Genomic DNA, 20,563 nt, shown 5'->3' with positions numbered 1-20,563 from the left:
TCCTGTTTCACCATGGTCCTCACCACAGGCCGCAGGGGACTTCTGCTCCGGCGCCTGGAGCACCTCTCCCCCTCCCTCTACACTGACCTTGGCACCTGCAAGGCTGTTTTCTCACTCCCTTGACTCTCCCAGCTGCTGTCTGGCGCAGCGTTTTTTTCCCCTGTCTTAAATATGCTCTCACAGAGGCGCAAACAACATCGCTTATTGGCTCAGCTCTGGAAAACAATGGGGCCCTTCCCAAACATAGGGCAGCTTCTAGATCTTTCTCACAGAAACCACCCCTATGGCTCCCTGCTACCAAAACCTTGCCACGTAAACCCACTACAAACATATATAACTAATTCAGGATAGACAGGTGCAAACATGACTTTTGTTCTAGATACTTCTAAAGAAAGCTTAAATGTTATGCCTGGGCTTTGTGAAAAAAATAAATGCAGTCTACTGAAAAAAGACAGTATACTGCATTTATTAATGAATGGACAGTACAGATAGTTACCTCATGAACATCCCCCCCCACCCAATGTCTACATTTTCCTTATAAGAAACTAGCTCTAAGTCCAAAATGTGTCTAAATGTCGCAACTGAATATACATGTATATATATAACATATGATTTGCTCTTCTTTCCTTGCTGTTTGTTGAATAAGCATGTAAGAGGCTATAAACTTCTGCAGAGTAAAATTATAAAGTCAAAAGAGAAAAAGATCAAAATACATGTAGTTACTCAACTCTTATAACAATATTGGTCATATATTTGAAAATGAATGACTATTGTCAACTGAATCTTAATGTTTCGCAATCATTTGATCTCTGAATAGCAATGATGGCTCATATGAGTAGATCTGAATATAAGAGAAGTGTTTTGTTCCAGACTTGAGATTCATATGCAATATTTTGTTAATTTTGTTTTGGTTGAGAGAGTACCTTGTGTAACTTTCCAAGTGCTATAAGTGAAATTAATTTAAATTGGGAATTTGCATTTGATTGATCTTCTCTGGTACCACCTGACATACTTATGCTGAGCTCAGACATACGTGGCTATGTAATGAGGGGATTTTAATCTGTGTATGAAAGCAGCCCAGTTTCACAGTATGCAAAGAGCTAATTAGTGTGGAGAAACTAAACAGGTCAAAATCACAACATACGTTACACGTATGCGTAGTAAAACTAGTAAATTCCTCATCTACAGTTCTTTTCTTGCATATACAAGTGAACTTTGGCATATGAAATATTTGCAAATGTGTAATAAACATTCCAGTCCTGGAAAGACCAAAAGATATTACATTTTATTCCTAAACCATGGAGTTCAGAGTTGTGACAGTTTGGAAATAGACTGGGTTTTATATTAGTGGATTCTTTGTTGACCTAAGTGGCATTAAATTTTGGACAGAGATAAATTAGAGAAAATATTCTTTTCTATATAACGTGTAAAATCAGTGTGTATTGAATGGACTCAAGTTCACTAAATATCATGTACTAAAAGTATGTTAAAAATTTCCCTTCTCTTTCTTCCTGATTTTATTACTGCTTCTTTATTCTTTCTGTCACTGCCACTTCCCTGAAATGTGGGAGCAATTCTTTGTTCTTCTTCATAAAATGCCCTCTATATATGATGTTCCAAAAAATCTCTCTGCATCATAATTTTCTTAGTCTAATACTTCATTCTTCATAGTTACTTGTAGCACCTTTCTCCCTGTCCAGTCGTCTCCTCTCTTCCTGAGTTCTCCCACAGTGTGCGCTGTTTCAGATGTCCCTTTCCAGCCAGGAATAATTCTAAGCTTTTTCTTCCTACAGTCCCTCTTCCAAGAAGAATTCATGAAAGGAGAAACAGCTTTATTTGATCTCCTTTTATTTCCTTCCCTTTTCTTCTTTCATAGTAGCTCCCATAGTTCCCATAGTAGCTTTCAACTTCCCTTTTATGAATTTTCTTCTTTCAGCAGTCTGTTTCGTTCTGTTTTCCCCTTTCTTAAGTTTTCTTAGTCTTTAAAGAAGACCATTTTAATTAATTATTTCCTTCACTGTTTGTGGAAGACTTTTATTTCCTGAATAGGAGGAAAGAAAGTGGAAAGAAAATCAATGTTATCCTCAAAGTCAAGAGTAGCTAATACATTTTATTTGTTCATTAAATTTATAGAAGTTACCTTTTTCTGTCTGCTCCAAACTGGGAATTGCCACCTTGTCTTTGCTTGTAATTGTTATTTCCCCCTCCTCCCTCATTAATGTGTTTACTAATCTCTTCCAAGTCTTTATCAGAAGAATGATATTTGTTAACAATCTTCTTTGGTCAGTATCTAGCTAATAAATATTTTCAGGTTATTGACTAAATATGTTTTCATTCTCTTAAATTACTTGTGTCAGCTACTTGGTCAGTGTGCTCCGAAACCATAGCTTCCTCTCTAATTCTGACTTCCTTGATCTCATCTTTTGCTTCCCAGAGCAATAAACATGTAGGTCTCCATTTGTAGCTACACAGTGATGCTGGTGCACATTGCAGGATATGTTTTTAATGTAGAATTTCCTATTTTAACAATCTGAATGTAGTATTGCAAATACCATTTCCAAGAGAAATCTATGAAAGGACAGAAGGGCAGTATTTGTGTGGATAATGTCATAACACCAGAGTTATTTACGCACTATTACCTTCACAGGAAGTGGGATAGAGCTGCTAGTAAGAATACCGAGGATGTGTAGGAAGACTCTTCTGTTGTGTTTGATAATTTGCTGAGGCACAAAACTTTGCTTTTAGAGTTGCAGTTCATTTCAGTAGTACCTAAATTAGCTCTTATCGCATTTGTGTCTTGTCACACCACAGAGCGTCATGATGTAGAATTCATTTCCTTTATCAACTGTCTCCAATAACAGCATAACATAGTCTTCCCCTTTCTTAAGTTTCCTTCGTCCTTGTCTATTAAGAAAACCATTTTCATTAATTATTTCCTTCCTATTTCCTGGATAGGAGGACAGTGGAAAGGAGATCAATGCTATCCTCAAAGTCAAGAGCAGCAAATATTTTTTTTTTCTACTTGTTCATTCTATTTATAGAAGTTCTCTCTCTCTCTGTCTTCTCAAAAGGTAGCATTCTTATACAGTCATATTTCTGTAGTAGTCTGAATAAGACTACTACTGAATAAGAATTTCATTCTTATAGTCATATTTCTGTAGTAGTCTGAGTATTGGTATTACCCTTTTCCAAAGAAAAATTGTAATAGTTAGTCAGGGATGGCATTTTGGGTGATAAATCAGAGTGGATTAAGATAAACCAATTAAGTTTTAATGACAAGGTAGAGTATTAATGTATAGTAATATGTGTTTTATAAATGAAATATTTTACTGGTTATACCTGAGGTAAATCATTAAGCTATCCATTCCAGAAAGCTTTCTTGTGGTATGAATAAGACCAAGCTTTCATATCCTGCTGTACAGGCATTCTGCTGTAGGCATACATTATATTTTAATTTCAAATTTGTAATCATTCTTTTCTATTTACTGATTTTTGGTGTTTGTTGCATACTGAAAGCATGTTTTTACCTGCAGTCTCAGAAAGACTAATTCTATTTGGGCTTCAATAGGATATATTATTTCTGTGAAATAATTATTTATGTAAAAACGTAGATTCCTATGCCATTTTCAGTTGTTCTGTAATTAGCATGGGTTTTAACATTTACCTGTGTGAGTATACACTGTATGTATAGACTGTATGTATAGACTTACTTACCTATGTGAGTCTATACATAACCCAACTTCTTGTTATTTTATGAATTCCTTGGGAATAGTCACTGCTTTTAAAAAAAATCCTTCCAATTTTTAAAAGGTCTTTTAAAGAAAAAAGTTACGTTCAGTGTTACATTCTGTGTAACAGCATTTTTCCCAAGTGGCAAGTGGTATTTTTTATCTCTGTTATACTGCTTAGTTTCAGCATCAGGTTCACATCTGTCCTCAAGAATTTAGCTGGTATTTTTCCCACAAGTTGTACATTTCTCTATTATTTTCTTGGTCTAATTCTAATAACTGTAGCGCCTTTAAGGTTTTTCATTTTGAAGTCACTGACAAGAAAGTACAGTCAAGTTTTGTTAAACTGTTTCCGAATATTAGATCACAGGGTTCACAGTTGCACAGAATGATCATAATTAAGCTCTATGTCCTATGCTGAAAGAGCTGAAAAAAAGCTACCTTAATTGAACCTCTTTCTTAAAGGCTGGCTGAAGATCCAATGTTTATATCTGTAATGATTTCTTCTGCCATGTAAAAATCTAATTGAGAGCTATGACTGTGCTCTGTTAAGGTTTATGAAAGAGTCATGATTACCTAAATGTAAAAGGAAATAGAAAGATTTCAACCTGTAAAAGCCTTTCATATCTGCTCATTTCTATATAGCTTAAAAATGGATGAAATATTGCATATTAACTTTTGTAGTGTTGGTCATGCATTAGAAGTGTATTTCCAATGCAACCTGCTTAGAAGACTAATAGAACCACTGGACTTTTCTGAACTTCTTTCCATAATTCCAAGTAACGTAAAGTAGCCATAATTTCAGATGATTTGGAAGACATTATTCATGGTGTTCATAAATATCATTTGTATGAGAAGTGCATATTTATCTTTCTGTGTTTTTTGATATTTTATTCTAAGAAAGATAGCTGACAAAATATTTTGTACAGTGAGGTCGTGACACCGGACTCCAAGTGTTCATTTTCTGGTGAAATCTCTATTTTCTAATGTAGAATGAAGCTAAAACATGTTATGTTTACTTGTTTCTGCTTTAAGACTAGTTTAGGAATTAGTTTAGTTAGGCAGGAATCCCTGTGTTCATTAAACTTCACCTTATTTTCACTTCTTTTACTTTTTCAATATTGATCCATTTGAGATTTTAACAGTAGAGCAAACTGCAGAAAGTCATGCATACAGATTTGCATTCTCAACAGACATGTTTTATTGAACTGCCTCATTAAACATTAAAAATTTGTCTTCCGAGAGACAGATTGAAGTATTTCCCTTCAGCTTTTCTTTGATATATAACTTTAAACATTTTTATTGTAAACATATTAAAAAAATAAAAACAAAAGAAGAGATTTTGAAATAAAACTACAGTTTGATTTCCCAGATGGAATGATCCCTATTCTTGATAACAGACAAATGGCAAAACTTACGGAATGGTTTTCAGAGCATACAGACATATTTTACAGCATAAAGCATTAGCTAAGAAAACAGAATTCCCAATATGTAATCTCTAAACTGTAGAGGGAAATCATGTGGAATGGTAGTGGTACTCTGAATAAGCAGAGTCTCCACTTTGGGGAAAAAAAGTCTTTTATATTGCCTAAGTGGAGTGTCAAAATGCTTTCATAGCAAAATTTTGAGTTTTCCTTGACAGGCACTTTCACAGTAGGTTAGTGAAGAAAGTGTGGAAGGTATGCCTCTGGGTCCAATGTTCGGATCTATTCTGAGGTCTCCAGGGAAATTAGATGCTTTTTTTTTTTTTTTTGTATTACATTATTTTCTTCTGAATGTTTAACATTAAAAATAGCATAGTAGCTGCACTGTATACTTTTCCATCTAAAATCTTCATTACATAGAGCTCAACAGCAAAAATCCGTACTGTATCTGACTAGGGCTACTAATTGTGACTACATTTGGAGTCACGATTTTTATGTCATTTTGATGAACAGAGTGATGCTAACTTTGAAGGAGTTTTCATTTGAAAGGAAAAGGTACACTTAATACTTTTTTTTTTTTTTTTTAGCAAGGCATTCTAACCCCCAGTTTCCACAAGCTAGGTTTTCTCTGTGCTTAGCAAATCAGACAACAGTTAGGCAAAAGGCCAGTATGGGTATATCCTACAAGATGCTGAGCATATTTGCATAATGGAGTGCTTTGTAAAGGTTTGGGGCCCCCAGCACAAGAAGGATGTGGACCTATTAGAATGGGTCCAGAGGAGGGCTACAAAAATGATCAGGGGGCTGGAGCACCTCACCTGTGAAGAAAGGCAGAGAGAGTTGGGGTTGTTCAGCCTGGAGAAGAGAAGGCTCTGGGGAAACCTCATTGTGGCCTTTCAGTACCTAAAGGGGACTTATAAAAAAGATGGAGAAGGACTCTTTACTCGGCTAGCCAGGAGAAGGGGAAATGGTCTTAAACTAAAAGAGGATAGTTTTAAAGTAGACATTAGAAGGAAATTCTTAACTGTAAGGGTAGTGAAGAACAGAAACATGTTGTCCAGAGAAGTTGTGGACTCTTCATCTCTGGAGGTGTTCAAGGCTAGGCTGGATGGGGCCTTGGCCAACCTGATCTAGTGGGTGGCATCTCTGCCTATGGCAGAGGGGTTAGATTTAGATGATCTTTGAGGTCCCTTCCAACCCAAACCATTCTATGATTCTATGATTCTGTAATAATACAGTGAACTGCTTGCAGAATACAGTGAAAATGTTAAATGCCTGATTTGCTCCATTGCACTGAATGTGAGGGCTTGAGAGGTGGTGTTAGTGGTGGGGGTGAGTTAAAACTTGTGCATCTAATGTGTTCTTTCAGAAGAAAAGGGAACACTTTTCACTATTCAGTACCAAATTACTATTAGAAGGTGTTTCCTAGGAGAGACGTACAAAATGTATTAAAAACGCACTGTGGAGGATTTTAAGATATAATGGCATTCCATTTGTGTTAAAATGACCTGTCAGTTGCTTATATGAGATAGCTCCTTTCTTTAGCCCTGTTTCTTTGTCCTACACCAATGAGCAAGTACTCAGATTCAATCCCCTATTTTTATTTATTTTTTTTTTTAAATAAGGAGAGGAGAGAATAATGTCTTTGAAGAATGATAGTTCTGTGAAATCTTACTATTTCATGTATTTTCTTTCTGTGAAATAGAACCTGTTCTAACATTGCTAAGCCTACCTTGAATTTCTAGAATTCTGGGAAAAAGAACAAATGGGAACACAACCTGTAGGAAGAGTAGGCAGCTGCAGTGACTGTTGTTTCTGGAAGCAGGAAAATGTCTCTACAAAAAGGTATAAAAGTTGTCAGGTGCTCTAGTAACAAAGACTGATAGGTGACTATACCTGTACCTATCGGATAGGTATTTTTGGTGTTTTTGATTAAAAAGAATAAAATAAATCAGTAATGTGTTAATTTTTAACGATTTTACAACATTCCAACATAAAGTAACAAGACATAAATAATACTAAAGCAACAAATTAATGTGGACAGAAATTCACCACTTAATACAACAACTGAGCTGCAGAAATACATCCTAACAGTATTTAAATAAGCTGTAAAATTGGGTGAAAAGAACTGATTTTCTGTTATTTGAAGTGACCTGTTGTTGCTTGCAAGAACTCCTGTGCTAAGTTGAGATAGCAAATCTCAAGTGTCCAAGTTAGAATGGCACAAATGAATGAATACTTTCTGAAAGAGTGAAAAATCTGTATCTGCAAAGATTTATGTGGTTGCTTTGCTATACTCAAAGTGAGATCTTATGATTTTAAGTATTTCTTTTCCCAGTGTGCCCTGGGAATTAACATAAAAATTATATTACATTATATAAACAGATTGTTCTGTGCAATGGAAACTGACCTATGAAGTTAAACAGCTGGAACTGTTTAACTTGGATCCAATAGCTCTACTGTAAGCATTTGGAAAGTGTTCTGGGAAGTCTTTTGGGATACTAGTGTTAGGAAGACTAGCTCTGGTCTGGTCTCTGAAACCAAATGCCTCTGCAGTCAGAGTAAATCAGATGGTCTGCTAGATCACATCTGGTTTAATTTCATCCAAAGGAATCTAGTTGTGATGCTCCAAAACTGTTCCATGAGGCAAATCAAAGTACAACAAGTGGCGAAGATCAAAAAATTCAAGTCCAAAGCATACTTCTACTCAGAACTGAAATGCAAAATTGAACACCCCTCAGTGGCTAATTTAGCTGAGAAGCCACTTTCAGAATAACAGGGGAGCAACCTGTGCTGTTACTTATTTCTCTTTTAACATCGGGCCAAAGGAGTCAGTTGAAAGCAGTATCTGTAGAAGAATAATCACAGGGGATGTATACTGAACCTTTATTAACTTTCCAATCTTTCATTTTCTGGTTTCTTATGTGCAATGTTAGAATAACAGAATCATAGAGTGGTTTGGGTTCAAAGGAACTTCAAAAACCATTTCATTCCACCACCACCACCCACTCTGCCCCCATCATGGGACACATCCCACTAGATCAGATTGCTCAAAGCCCCATCCAACCTGGTCTTGAACACTTCCAGGGATGGGGCATCCAGAGCTTCTCTGGGCAACCTGTTCCAGTGCCTCACCACTCTCTGAGTAAAGAATGTTGGGCCATAAAGATTCATCATCAAATGTCTTGAAAAGTGTAGCAAATTTAAAATCACTTATATTCATTCTATCTCTGCAATACTTCTGCATTTTATGTTCTACAATGTATAACTGATAAATTGATAGGTTATCCCACTTAGTGGTCCACTTAGTGGTCTGTTAGAAATTGTGATTTTATTTTTTTAATAGTATTTGTTAGCAGCATACAAGTACCTGTTTTTTGAACTCCTTATCTTATCTTTTTTTTTTTTTTTTTCTTTAGATCTTTGATACCTTCTGATTTTTTGGTAACTTTTGCATCTTTTATTAATTTGGGGCATTTTTGGAAATTATTTTAAATATGAACTTCAACAGTAATTTGTAGTGTGAATGATAATCCTGAAATCTATAAATATGAGTTGTTCAGAAGTCTAAGTAATATCCATATTTGGGGTCTGTATGCACAAATATGTATGCTGTATAGTTACTATATATGTTTACATATATGTAAGTAAGTTAGTTTTACATATAGAGAGAGAAAGATTATTTTTTTTAGATGAGTATGGATCCTTAAAAATATGATAGGATCCTTAAAAATATGATAGGATAATAATACAGAGATCATTGATCTCTCAGTTTTAGAACATGAGGACTACAGAAATTTCAGAAATACATCTAAGAATATTCTATAAAAATTGAATCACCTAAATAGAATCTGCCATAAAATTGTATATATTATCAATTAACTTCTATTTTCCTGTATATACAGGTACATCTGTTCTACAGGTGACAGCCACAGATGCAGATGACCCTACATATGGAAACAGTGCCAGAGTAGTATACAGTATTCTTCAGGGACAGCCATATTTTTCTGTTGACCCTAAAACAGGTGGGTATTTTATATTCCTATCAGTATTATTTGGTTAATATGTTGCAGTTAATTGAGTCTGGTAGGTGGAATCCAATATACAAAATAGGCAGGTGAGTGGATTTTTTTTTTTTTTTAATTCCTGTTATGTCCTTCTTTTGGCTTTCACATTATGAAATTTCAGAGTTGCGGTTTTACTGAGAACTAAAAGGAGCCAACGGTGTACTAGATTAATTCTGCATCATGCCATGATGTGAGCCATTCAGCCAAAGTGGAATAGCACTTTTTCATATTTTCAAACCTCTGTTTAGGAAGTGACTCAAGTGTGCCTAATACATAACAATTTTAAATGCTTTGTTTTGCCTGAGGGATAGGCTTAGGAGGATTATTGAATGTGTGCTTCAACATAATAAATTAATATAATTCTCATATTTATAAAACTTTTGTTTTTTCATTTTGCTGAAATCATATTCTCTGATTCAAGAAGTAGAATGAGCTAAAATATTTATGCTTAAACTCTATGCATCACCCTCTCCTGTCTTCCAAGAAGTGTAACTTATGTAGAAGGAATCAAAATTGGTTTCTTTAAAGAGAGAAGAAACCTCCTTTGGACTGGTAGTTAATATTTTTGGATTTTATGAAGACTGTTATCTTATTTATTAATATGATGGATTTATTTTTTTTAATATATATTTATAGTCCTAATATTGAGGAAATAAAACTTAACAAGTTTTTTTTTTCTTCATTTGAACTTTTAAACTGTTTTCTCTTTCCATATGAAACCTTTAATGCTGAGTTGAAAGAATCACATTCTTTATACTCATGTATCTATTGTGGTTCCTACACTGACCGTATGGAAGAAAATTATTTTTAAATTGTGCCGAATTCAGTGTAGTATAATAGTTTTCACTGTAATGTTTTTTTACAGTTAAGTGTCATTACTTGTGTTCGTTAATCTGTGTGGATTTTGGAGGCATGCACTTGCTTCAGTAGAAGAGAAATGCATTTTTACCACCTGAGCTGGCTTTGAGACTACACCTCCTTTGAATAGGAGGCTGGACTAGATGACCCCTAGATGTCTTTCTCAACCTAAATTATTCTATGAATTTTTGAACACATTAGGAAGGCCTAAGAGTGCAAAGCCTGACAAAGTAGTGTTGAAGGACTGTATAAACTGCTTGGAGGCAAACCTGTTGTAGTCCTGATCATGCCGTTTACTGGGAGTGACCACTGACACACACCTTACCTGGCTATGTGTGGATACAGTCTGGGAGACTGCTAGCTGACACAGGTTAACAGCATTCTGGAGTACATGTTGACAATTAAGAGGGAGAGTAAATCAGTGGTACAGTGCTCAAGCACTCTCTGCCTTTGTTTTATTTAGAAATACAACCCTGGGCTACATTTCTAATTTATGTTTTGTCACTCTGAGGCAATGGCCTATTTTTTTATTTGGTATAGTGTGGAACTTGTAGTCTGGAGCTGTTATTTAGTCAGTGAAGAACCATGATGGGTGTTTTCAGTACCAGGTCTATATCACAAAAGAAAGTAATATTGTTATATCTGCATCTATTTGTGTCTGTTATAAAGAAAGCAGATGGAAGTATATTTTCACTCCCAAAGCCTTAGGCCTTGACAGGGATTTAATAACATCTATGAACTTAAATTGTTTTAAATATGTGTACAGAATACGAAAATACTGTTGATTCTTTATTAGTATGCTTATATGGGGAAGGAATGAGGTAAGTAGACAGTGAAACAGTGAAATAAAAATGGAGTAAGCTTTTTGTTTTAAGGTGTTCTTTTCATAATTCCAGAATAGCACTTAATTTAATTTGGTGTGAAGAAATGGGAAGTAGAATATTGGAAATTATTGGAAAATCTTGAATAATAGAGTGTTTCACTATGAAATGTGAAAGGCTGCACATACAGACTGGGCGATGAGACGCTGGAGAGCAGCCTAGAAGAGAGGGATCTGGGGGTCGTGGTAGACAGCAAGTTGAATATGAGCCAGTGGTGTGCCCTGGAAGCCAGGAGGGCCAACCGTGTCCTGGGGTGCATCAAGCACGGCATCGCTAGTAGGTCAAGGGAGGTGATTGTCCCGCTCTACTCTGCGCTGGTGTGGCCTCACCTCGAGTACTGTGTGCAGTTCTGGGCACCACAGTATAAAAAGGACATGAAACTGTTGGAGAGTGTCCAGAGGAGGGCTACGAAGATGGCGAAAGGCCTGGAGGGGAAGACGTACGAAGAACGGCTGAGGGCACTGGGCCTGTTCAGCCTGGAGAAGAGGAGGCTGAGGGGAGACCTCATCACAGTCTACAACTTCCTCGTAAGGGGGTGTCGAGAGGCAGGAGACCTTTTCTCCATTAACACCAGTGACAGGACCCGCGGGAACGGGGTTAAGCTGAGGCAGGGGAAATTTAGGCTTGACATCAGGAGGGGGTTCTTCACAGAGAGGGTGGTTGCACACTGGAACAGGCTCCCCAGGGAAGTGGTCACTGCACCGAGCCTGTCTGAATTTAAGAAGAGATTGGACTGTGCACTTAGTCACATGGTCTGAACTTTTGGGTAGACCTGTGCGGTGTCAAGAGTTGGACTTGATGATCCTTAAGGGTCCCTTCTAACTCAGGATATTCTATGATTCTATGAAATTTTGTGTTGAATTTCTGGGTTTAAAACACTAATTTTCGAAATGCATCACTTCTGAATCTGCAAGCATTTCTGTGACCTATTTTTCAACAGTTTGAATTGTTCAATTTCATCTTAATTATTTTTTCTCCAAAAATTTTTTGAATTTACAGCGGCATTCACAAGCTTCCCTTACAAGAAAGAAGTAGAAGGGCCGTAGCAAGGAAAAAGTGAGAAGGTGAAAGGTTTCAACATTTGTGATTGAATGTAACTTTTGAGAAGTCTAAGGATCTCTTGTAGCTGTTGGTAAAGCTTCTTGGAGCTATCAGATACAGACATTAAGCTGTTCATGGCTGTAGTGTAAATGCTAATCTTAAGTTTTCTGCCTCTAATTTAGTGCTTCTTCAGATTGGTTCTGAACAACTTACTATTCAGAGACTTTAGAATTATAGATTTTTATTAGCTTGGTTTAAAATGGCTTAAATAGGGTGGATATTTGAGAATTCATGCATCTAAAATATAATACTTGGCCACCTCAAGATTAATAACTTTAGAGCTGTGTTGTTGGCAAAAGAACATCGTTGTTGGCTTATCTGATAAAAGGCTTGTTTTAGCTCACACAAAGGAGCGCAGAGATGCAGCACACAGGGAGCAACCCCCAGGTAATTCCCCATCTGGGTAATCAATACTGGGCTGAGCCTTAGCCCTATAGTCCAGGGGTGAAACCCATCATGAGGAGTCAGCAACAGGAGAGGCTGAGGGACCTACTACCTACAGGGTGTGGGACATGTTATAGGATGCAGGGAAGAGCATCATGGTATTGCACTAGACTTATTCTGGAATGTTTAGAGGAAGGACCACTGGAAGAGAAATGGAGGGGCTGAGACAGATGAGGGAGGAAAAAGCAAGGGAAAATAATGGCGTAAGGGGACAAAGGGGACCGGTCGTGTGTAAACAGGCTCCTGCTCAGTACTGTTGTCTGTTTGTATCCTGTGCTTGATCAGTGCAGTCTGTCCTGTATGTTATTATGCTGTCTTTCTAACCATTTTCCTGGGTGAAGAGACTTTCTGTCTCTGTGCATGTGTGTGTGGAGGTTTAAATGCCAGCAACAGGAGCTGGACAGATGGGTCAGAGGGGCCCATGTGTCTGCGGTGCCAGCAAGTGGAGAGTGCAGAGCATGTGCATATTACATAGGTGTGTATGTCAGTGTGTTGTCACTGCTGAGCATCAAGCTAGACTGATCAGCAAGTAGGATAAGTAGCTTGGGTTCTGGATATTCACATGGCCCAAAGTCTGGGCCAGATGCCTGAGAAACCAGAGGGTTCAAGAGTTGGTTGTTGGAGGAGCCAAGAGGTCCAGACCAGCTACCAGAGTGACTGTAAGGTCTCCATGTTGACTGAGAGGCCTCTTTGCCTGGGGATCGAGGTACCACTTACTAGGTTAATGGGGTGTCTGAGGCTGGATATGTGTGGGTACCGGTTGAGCACGTTTGTGTTCCGCTTAAATAGGTCTTCATCCTGAGCAGGCAGGGAAGGAAACAGGATGAGGTTGTCCATCCCACTTGTGTTTTGGTGTTAAGTATTTCTGTCTGTGTGCCACCTGCTGTGTGTATGTTTAGCGTGTGTGTGTGTGCCTGTTGGGAGGACACACTGCCCCACTGCTGCTTCTTAATCATAGATTAAAATCAAGGAGTAGCAGAAGCCTTACCTCCATCAGGCTATCAGTTTTGGCAACTCCTAAGAATCATTAGGTTTTCAGGTGATCGGCTCTAGGGCTTGTAGTTTTATTCATTTTGTTTGTAGGCATTGGTGTGGTGGGAGAGAAACATGTTTAGCCTTGAATTGAATAATTATGGCTAATTATGAAGTGTGAGAAGAGTGTCAACCTCCCTCTGCTTTCTGTCTTCACAATAATATGAATAATGGCTTCAAACATGCCTATAAGAAATGACCCATTCACTACTTCTCTAGTATGGTACTTGGTGGAGAGCACATGACAGGTAATATAGTCAGTGGGTGGACAGATGCCTCCAAATACAGAGATATTCCTCATGAGCACAAAATGAGCAAACCTTGAAAATCTTGACTTTCATTTTCAACTGTAACTGTTCTTCTTATTCATTTTTAACCTTCTTGGCAGAGTTCATGTGGGACTGGAATATCTGGTGGCATTATAATCTGTAGAGTGTTAATTTAAAGCATGCAAGTGTACACACATTTGTTTTGGGAAACAAGAAAAAAACTGTTGATAATCTATAACGTTATTCATAGGTATGATACTGATAAATACAAATACTTAGAACACAACATTGTTAATTGATGAAATATGCTAAAATGAATACAGAGGTAATAACTCTGGATTTAGTGGATTAACATCTGCCTCATTTCTTCATTTAAAGATAATATTTTATATTGGAGGAATTCCTTAGACTTTGCAGTACAATAAGAAAGAGTGCTCTTTGTATGCTTTAGTAGAATAGTCTGTTGTGGTATTCCTTTTAAGAATCTACTGTGCTAACTAGAGTAATCTTAAGGCACTTCATGACTCAATGTCTCTGCTGTACAGAGGAAACTATTAGGTAGTAAAATTGTTTCAGAAATCAAATTGTGCAGCTTACTTGAAGAAGCATCCCTATTTCTGACATAAAAAGGAAAGAATAATAAATTGTACTCCTTTTAGTTGAAATATCTGTCTTGGTGACATCTGTTTAAAATAAACATGTTTATTGGGGTTAATGATGCCATGCTGATATGCAAGTTGGTACATATTAGAGTGCTAATTGAAACTGGAGAGTCCTGTGTTTAGCAATCTCTTTGCTTCATGCTGAGAATCTCCAATATTATTTTAATGGCCTTATGGCCATTAGTATCATACATAAACTGAATGCCTATGATGTAAAGGAGTATTTCGTGATGTTTCCCTAACTCCCAAAACTCCTAAGATAGCAGTTAATGCCCAAGTTCCTACAGTGGTCTGAAAGTAAACTTAACCTCTTCTATCACAGTTTTTACACATAGGCTCTTAAAATGTTGTTGCTCAGTAACTAAATTTATAAAAAAAATAGTAAGGGCAATTGCATTAATCATAAAATTTTGCTCATACACATTCTGTTTGTTAGGCAAGTAGATTAGCTATAGAGAAAATTCAAAATCTCACTTGAACTTGCATTGCAAGCCATTTTTTTTATAGCTGCTAGTAAAGACTCCAACTTAATTAAATGCGATTGGTTCCTGCTTAGTATCAAGATGAGGTCACAGTGGAGAATCATGCTGAAATTTGAGTTCCTTTTATTAGCTCTGTATCTTGCTAAATGTGTGTAATTAACTTTAAAATGAATTTATTTTTGTGCATGTATACCATACTTTTTATCTTGAAGTTGTAAGAACTGCATTTCATGCTCAAGTGTTCATGTGTTTATTTTCCTCCAAGGAATTTCTGAAATGATATTTCTAGTATATATCCTTACCAAAGCGTACCATTTGTTGTCAAGAAAATCACAGGAATTCAGGATCAAAATAGGAGTCTTACTTCTTTCTTCTAATTCTGTCAGGTACTGTGCAATACGCTTCTTAATTCCCAAAGGGACAGAAATAAATGCTTCATCTAAAAATATTGTCATGAACACTTACTTGAGGGTGTCAAATGGCAGCTAACAGCAGAGAGTAATATAAATATTGTAATGTCGTTTGGATTTGGATTTTAAGTACTAACAAGAGATCTGCCCCAAGGAGATTTTATGGTCTGCCTGCTGGAGCAAGGGTTTGAGGAGCAGAGGGAGATTGACCACTCTTCAGCTCATAACAGCAGTACCAATGTTCTGCCTCTGCACTTTCTTTATGAGTTACCACTATCTACCACCACTATCTCTTCCAACATCAATCATATAGTTAAAATGGAAGGAAAAGAGCCCTAAAAGCAAGGGCGAAAAGATTACCGGATGTTGTAACCTTGTTTTCCCTCTCCTAGGAGTCTCACTGTGTATTGGAGATTTATTTCAGAAATCAGGAAGAAACTCATCCTTGGTTGTTCTGCTGTTGTTTCTGTGCTTGTGACTTTTGTCATTCACTGTTCCAAACAACTAGTATGTGCATTTGTTCTCAACCACCAGTTATACTTCCCTCCCTCCCCTCCACCCCCTGCAAACAAAAAGAAAAGTTAAAAAATGAGGAATCAACACATGCTTCCACAACTCTGTAACTTCTAATTGTCAGTGTGGCAACTGTGTTCCTTTTGTTGGTAGACACTCTTTAAAAAAAAAAAAAAATAAAATTATAGACTTTTATTTGTAAATACACAGATATATCATTATACTTTCAACAAAATATAATGCCTGATGAAGTGCTGTGTTTGTTCAACCAGGTTTAAAGTCTTGATGTGAAACCAGTGAGATATACACAATCATATAGTCTAGAGTCTGTTGCTTTATCCTTCACAGTCTTTCTTATAGATGCAAAAAATTGCTATCTGCTCTCCATTACCAGGTTTTGCTTTTACATGTATATTCTATGGGCCGTTGTAAAAGGTTCCCTGATGTTTATGTTTATTAAGCTTGCTTTTCCATATTTCTAGACTTTCACATCTTTTTAGATATACTGAGGAGAATAGCCTGCTGGTTTTTTTTTTTTTTGTTTGTTTGTTTCTTTCTTTCTTTCCCTGAAGGTCTAAACTACTATGCTGTATCTATTACAAAAGATAATGATATTGGTGTGAGAAAAGAGTTTCATTGTAAGTATCTATTACATGTCTTTTTTTTTTTTTTCCTTTTTTTTTTTTTTTTCCTGAAAATGATTAATTGTATGAACAGGTATTTCTCTCCATGTCTTCAAACTTTTCAGAAGAGATAATATGCACCATTACTCCTTTGTTTTTAGACAAGGAAAGCTAATATCCCATCCAAACAAAGTGTGGAAATTGCATGTGTGATAGACTGTGTTCAACTTGAGGGAACAGGAATGAGTAAGATTTCACCCTAAAACCACATACATTAGTGTAATTTTTAGCTCAACTGGGATGAGAGTCAGGAGACTGACTCAGAAGATTAATGCACTACACTATCTTTAAAGACTGTGCCCAAGGACCAGTCCACGTGCTAGCAATACATTACAGATCACTGTAATGCTGTGGAACTAAGCAATGACTTTACTGCCTTTAATTGTGTTATTAGGTGTCCTTCTTCTAGACAGTGGCATCCTAGTGGTATCTCTAATTCTACAAGAAAGAATTACAGGGACATTGAGTCTTCTTCCCCCTCCTTCTTCTCCCCCTTATTTTTTTTTGGCTGAAGGACTGAAATGAAGATTTAGAACAAAGCATTGAGATGCCTTATTCTCTGCTCATGATCCACACTCCCTTTCCCAATTCAATTTTCCCTTCCACAAGTTATTGTGGGTATTGGTATTATTGGGGATGATAATTTCAGAAATTAAGTTAAAGGGTGGCAATGAGATTCTGCAGTGGCAATGAAAACGGGAGGGAACAATATTGAAGTACTATTCCAGAAGCTGCTGGTTTGGTAATGCTAAAATATCTGTGGTTGGAGACAAAGTGGTTACATATTTATTAAATGGCTGAACTTCTCTCCTCTCTCTCTCTCTCTCTCTCTCTCTCTCTCTTTTATTTTTTTTTTTTTAAATATTATATTGTGTTAATAATGCTATTGCTTTTATAAGTTCATGAATAAGTTCACATTTTTATGTTTTTTATTTTGAGAAATTACATTTTATTCAACCTGGAGGCAATGAAAGACCAATGGTGCTACACTTGTGAAAAGGAAACAAGGCATTTGGAATTGATGGAGGATACTGTTCCTTTAGAAGTTGCATATAAATGCTGATTTTTAAAATGCACACAAGTCATAAAATCATAGAATCATAAAATGGCTTGGGTTGGAAGGGACCTCAAAGATCATCTAAATCCAACCGCTCTGCCATGGGCAGGGATGCCACTCACTAGATCAGGTTGGAAAAGGCCCCATCAAGCCTGGTCTTGAACACCTGCAGGGACGGGGCATCCACAACCTCTCTGTTCAATTGCTTCACCACCTTCAGAGTGAAGAATTTCCTCCTAATCTCTAATCTAAATCTATCCTCTTTTAGTTTAAGACCATTCCCCCTTGTCCTGATATAATCTGGTTAAGCAAATAGTTATTCTCCATCTTTTTTGTAAGTCCTCTTGGTACTGAAAGGCTGCAAAGAGGTCACACTGGAGCCTTCTCTTCTGTAGGCTGAACATCCCCAGTTCTCTCAGCCTGTCTTCACAGTAGAGGTGCTCCAGCCCCTTGATCATCTTCTTGGCCCTCCTCTGGACACGTTCTAACAAGGACTGAGCAGAAGGGGACAGTCACCTCCCTTGACCTGGTGGCTACTCCTCTTTTTATGCAGCCCAGGACGCAGTTGGCTTTCTGGGCTGCAAGAGCATAGTGCTGGTTCATGTCGAGCTTTTTGTCCACCAGAACCCTGAAGTCCTTTTCTGCAGGGCTACTCTCAGTAAGTTCTTCTCCCAGTACGTTCTTCTCCCAGACTCGTGTCTGGGATTGTCCTGGCTCAGGTGCAGCACCTTGGACTTGGACTTGTTGAACCTCATTAGGTTCATTTGGGCCCAATTCTCAAGCATGTCCAGGTCCCTTTGGATGGCATCCCTTCTGTTGTATCGACTGCACCACACAGCTTGGTGGTCCCATCCCACTGTCTATGTCATTGGTAAAGATATTAAACAATACCAATCCTAGGACAGACCCCTGCGGTATACCACTCGTCACTACCCTCCACTTGGACATAGAGCCAATGATCACCACTCTCTGGGTGTGACCTTCAACTCCTTATCCACTGAATGGTCCATCCATCAAATCCATCTCTCTCCAGTTTGGGGACCAGGATGTCACCTGGGACTGTATCAAAGACCTTGCAGAAGTCTGGGTTGATGACATCGGTCAGTCTTCCTTTGTCAACTGATGTAGTCACTCTGTCGTAGAATGCCACCAGGTTGATGAGGCAGGATTTGTCCTTGGTAAAGCTGTTCTGGCTGTCTTGGATCACCTCATTGTCTTGCATATTCCTTGACATTGCTTCTAGGAGGATCTGTTCCATGATCTTGCCAGGCACAGAGGTGAGGGTCACCCGTCTGTAGTTCCTTGGGTCCTCCATTCTACTCTTTAAAAATGGGAGTGACTTAAAACCACAGCTACTCTCAGAATATAATTTATGCATAGTCATAGATCAGTAAGTATGTATCTGTTTTCCCATCAATCTTTGTATTTCAGAGCAATGCATGGATTTTCAGTTACAATCTGAATAAAAGTAGCTGATAACATCTTGTCTTGCAATAGACTATACAGAACAGCAAATCTAGTATAGAGATGATGCTTTTCCAAAGCTTATGTATAAAGACAATGCTTTTCAATAAATATTTTCCAGCAAATATAATTGAACTGCAGTAGAGATACTTCCTCCAAAAGGTGAACGGAAGCTTTATCAGCTCCATATCAATTGTCCCTCTACTTAAAAAAAAAAAAATAATTGGAAGATTGGAGCAATTTTGCCCTAGTTTAAAATATGATAAAAAAATATGATAATAACAAATGTGACTTTTGAGAGACATCTATAATTCAGTTCTTATCTGAGTAGGAGGGGAAAGAGAAACCACCTCCACAGACCATCAACAAAAGTGTGATCTGTCTAGGAAATTTGACTTTATCAGCTGTATGTTAGTATTTGTCCTGTCAGTATTTAGTTGGCATCGTTCACAAAGTTGGTGTCTATATTAAGGGGGAACATAAAGCCTGACAATAGGATTTCCTGGTTTCCCTTATGTGGTGCCCATATTTTCTCATCTTGTCCCAGAGTACATTTCCAGCCCCTGCCATGCTCCATCCCTTGCCATCTTTGCCAAGCCCATCAGCAGCAACAGAAGCAGCCCAGTAAGCTTAAGAGTACAGGTAGACTCTGAACATAATAACCAGCAATTTTTCCTCATGTTTTGTAATTGTCACTATAATTTGCCATCATATTTGTAAATTTAAAGTTAGGATAGGCTGTAACTACATTTCCTGAGACTCTGTATCTTTGCTTTCAGAACAGGATACTCTTCAGTACTGTTTTCTTTTTATATATCTTTACTTACGGATATTTTCTTTCACTTAATCACTAAATGATAATAGAAGGTTTGTTTTTGTGTTTGTTTGTTTGTTTTTTCCCCTAAGGGTAAGATTGATCACCATTTGTCCATCGCTGTATCTGGAACTGGACTTTTTACATGACAAAGGCACAATTATGTTACCAAATCAAAGCTTTTATCTTCATTTGCTCTTTCCAAATTTCCATATAAACTTGCCATTCTGTTTGTCATGGTCTGGAGTGCACTAACACCCCCTAGCAGACCTAGGGCCACCAGCCCCTGCCCCACTGAGGCTGCATCAGGGCTGGGCTCCAGCTCCCCACAGCCCTGCCCTGCCCAGACATGGCTTCTGTCTAGCTGGGCCCACCCACAGGCTCACAGCGAAGCCTGGCCTCGGCCGGCTGGGGCCCCCAGTCCCGTGCTCCTGGCGTGCCGCCTGCGGGCCCTGCCTGGCCCACCCAGGGACATCCCACGCTCCTCATGCCTGGCCTCAGGGAGCCGCCAGCCACTTAAGTTTCTATGATATTTTTGCAAGTATCGCTGTCAACAAAGGTCTATTTTCCTTCACATTTTGTAACGTGTGAACATCCCTCAGGCAAACAAAGGGGTTCAAATTCCCAGCCAGTACATAACTTATGTGGAAATTTAAACAATAGGTAGAGATTCT

The 20,563-nt window shown here is 37.8% G+C and overlaps 1 protein-coding gene across 2 annotated transcripts in view; it reads left to right on the top strand.

The window, feature by feature from the left end:
- CDH18 (cadherin 18) overlaps positions 1–20,563 on the top strand; it is a 464,051-nt gene that overhangs the window by 305,808 nt on the left and 137,680 nt on the right. For both annotated transcript variants that reach the window (XM_032183266.1, XM_032183265.1), the window contains exon 6: positions 9,058–9,177. In XM_032183266.1, coding sequence (XP_032039157.1) covers positions 9,058–9,177 — 120 coding nt within the window. The remainder of the gene's footprint in view (positions 1–9,057; positions 9,178–20,563) is intronic.

The sequence above is a fragment of the Aythya fuligula genome, chromosome 2, assembly GCF_009819795.1.
Source record: "Aythya fuligula isolate bAytFul2 chromosome 2, bAytFul2.pri, whole genome shotgun sequence".
NCBI classification, from domain to species: Eukaryota; Metazoa; Chordata; class Aves; order Anseriformes; family Anatidae; genus Aythya; species Aythya fuligula.
This window is presented reverse-complemented; position numbering and strand designations above follow the sequence as displayed.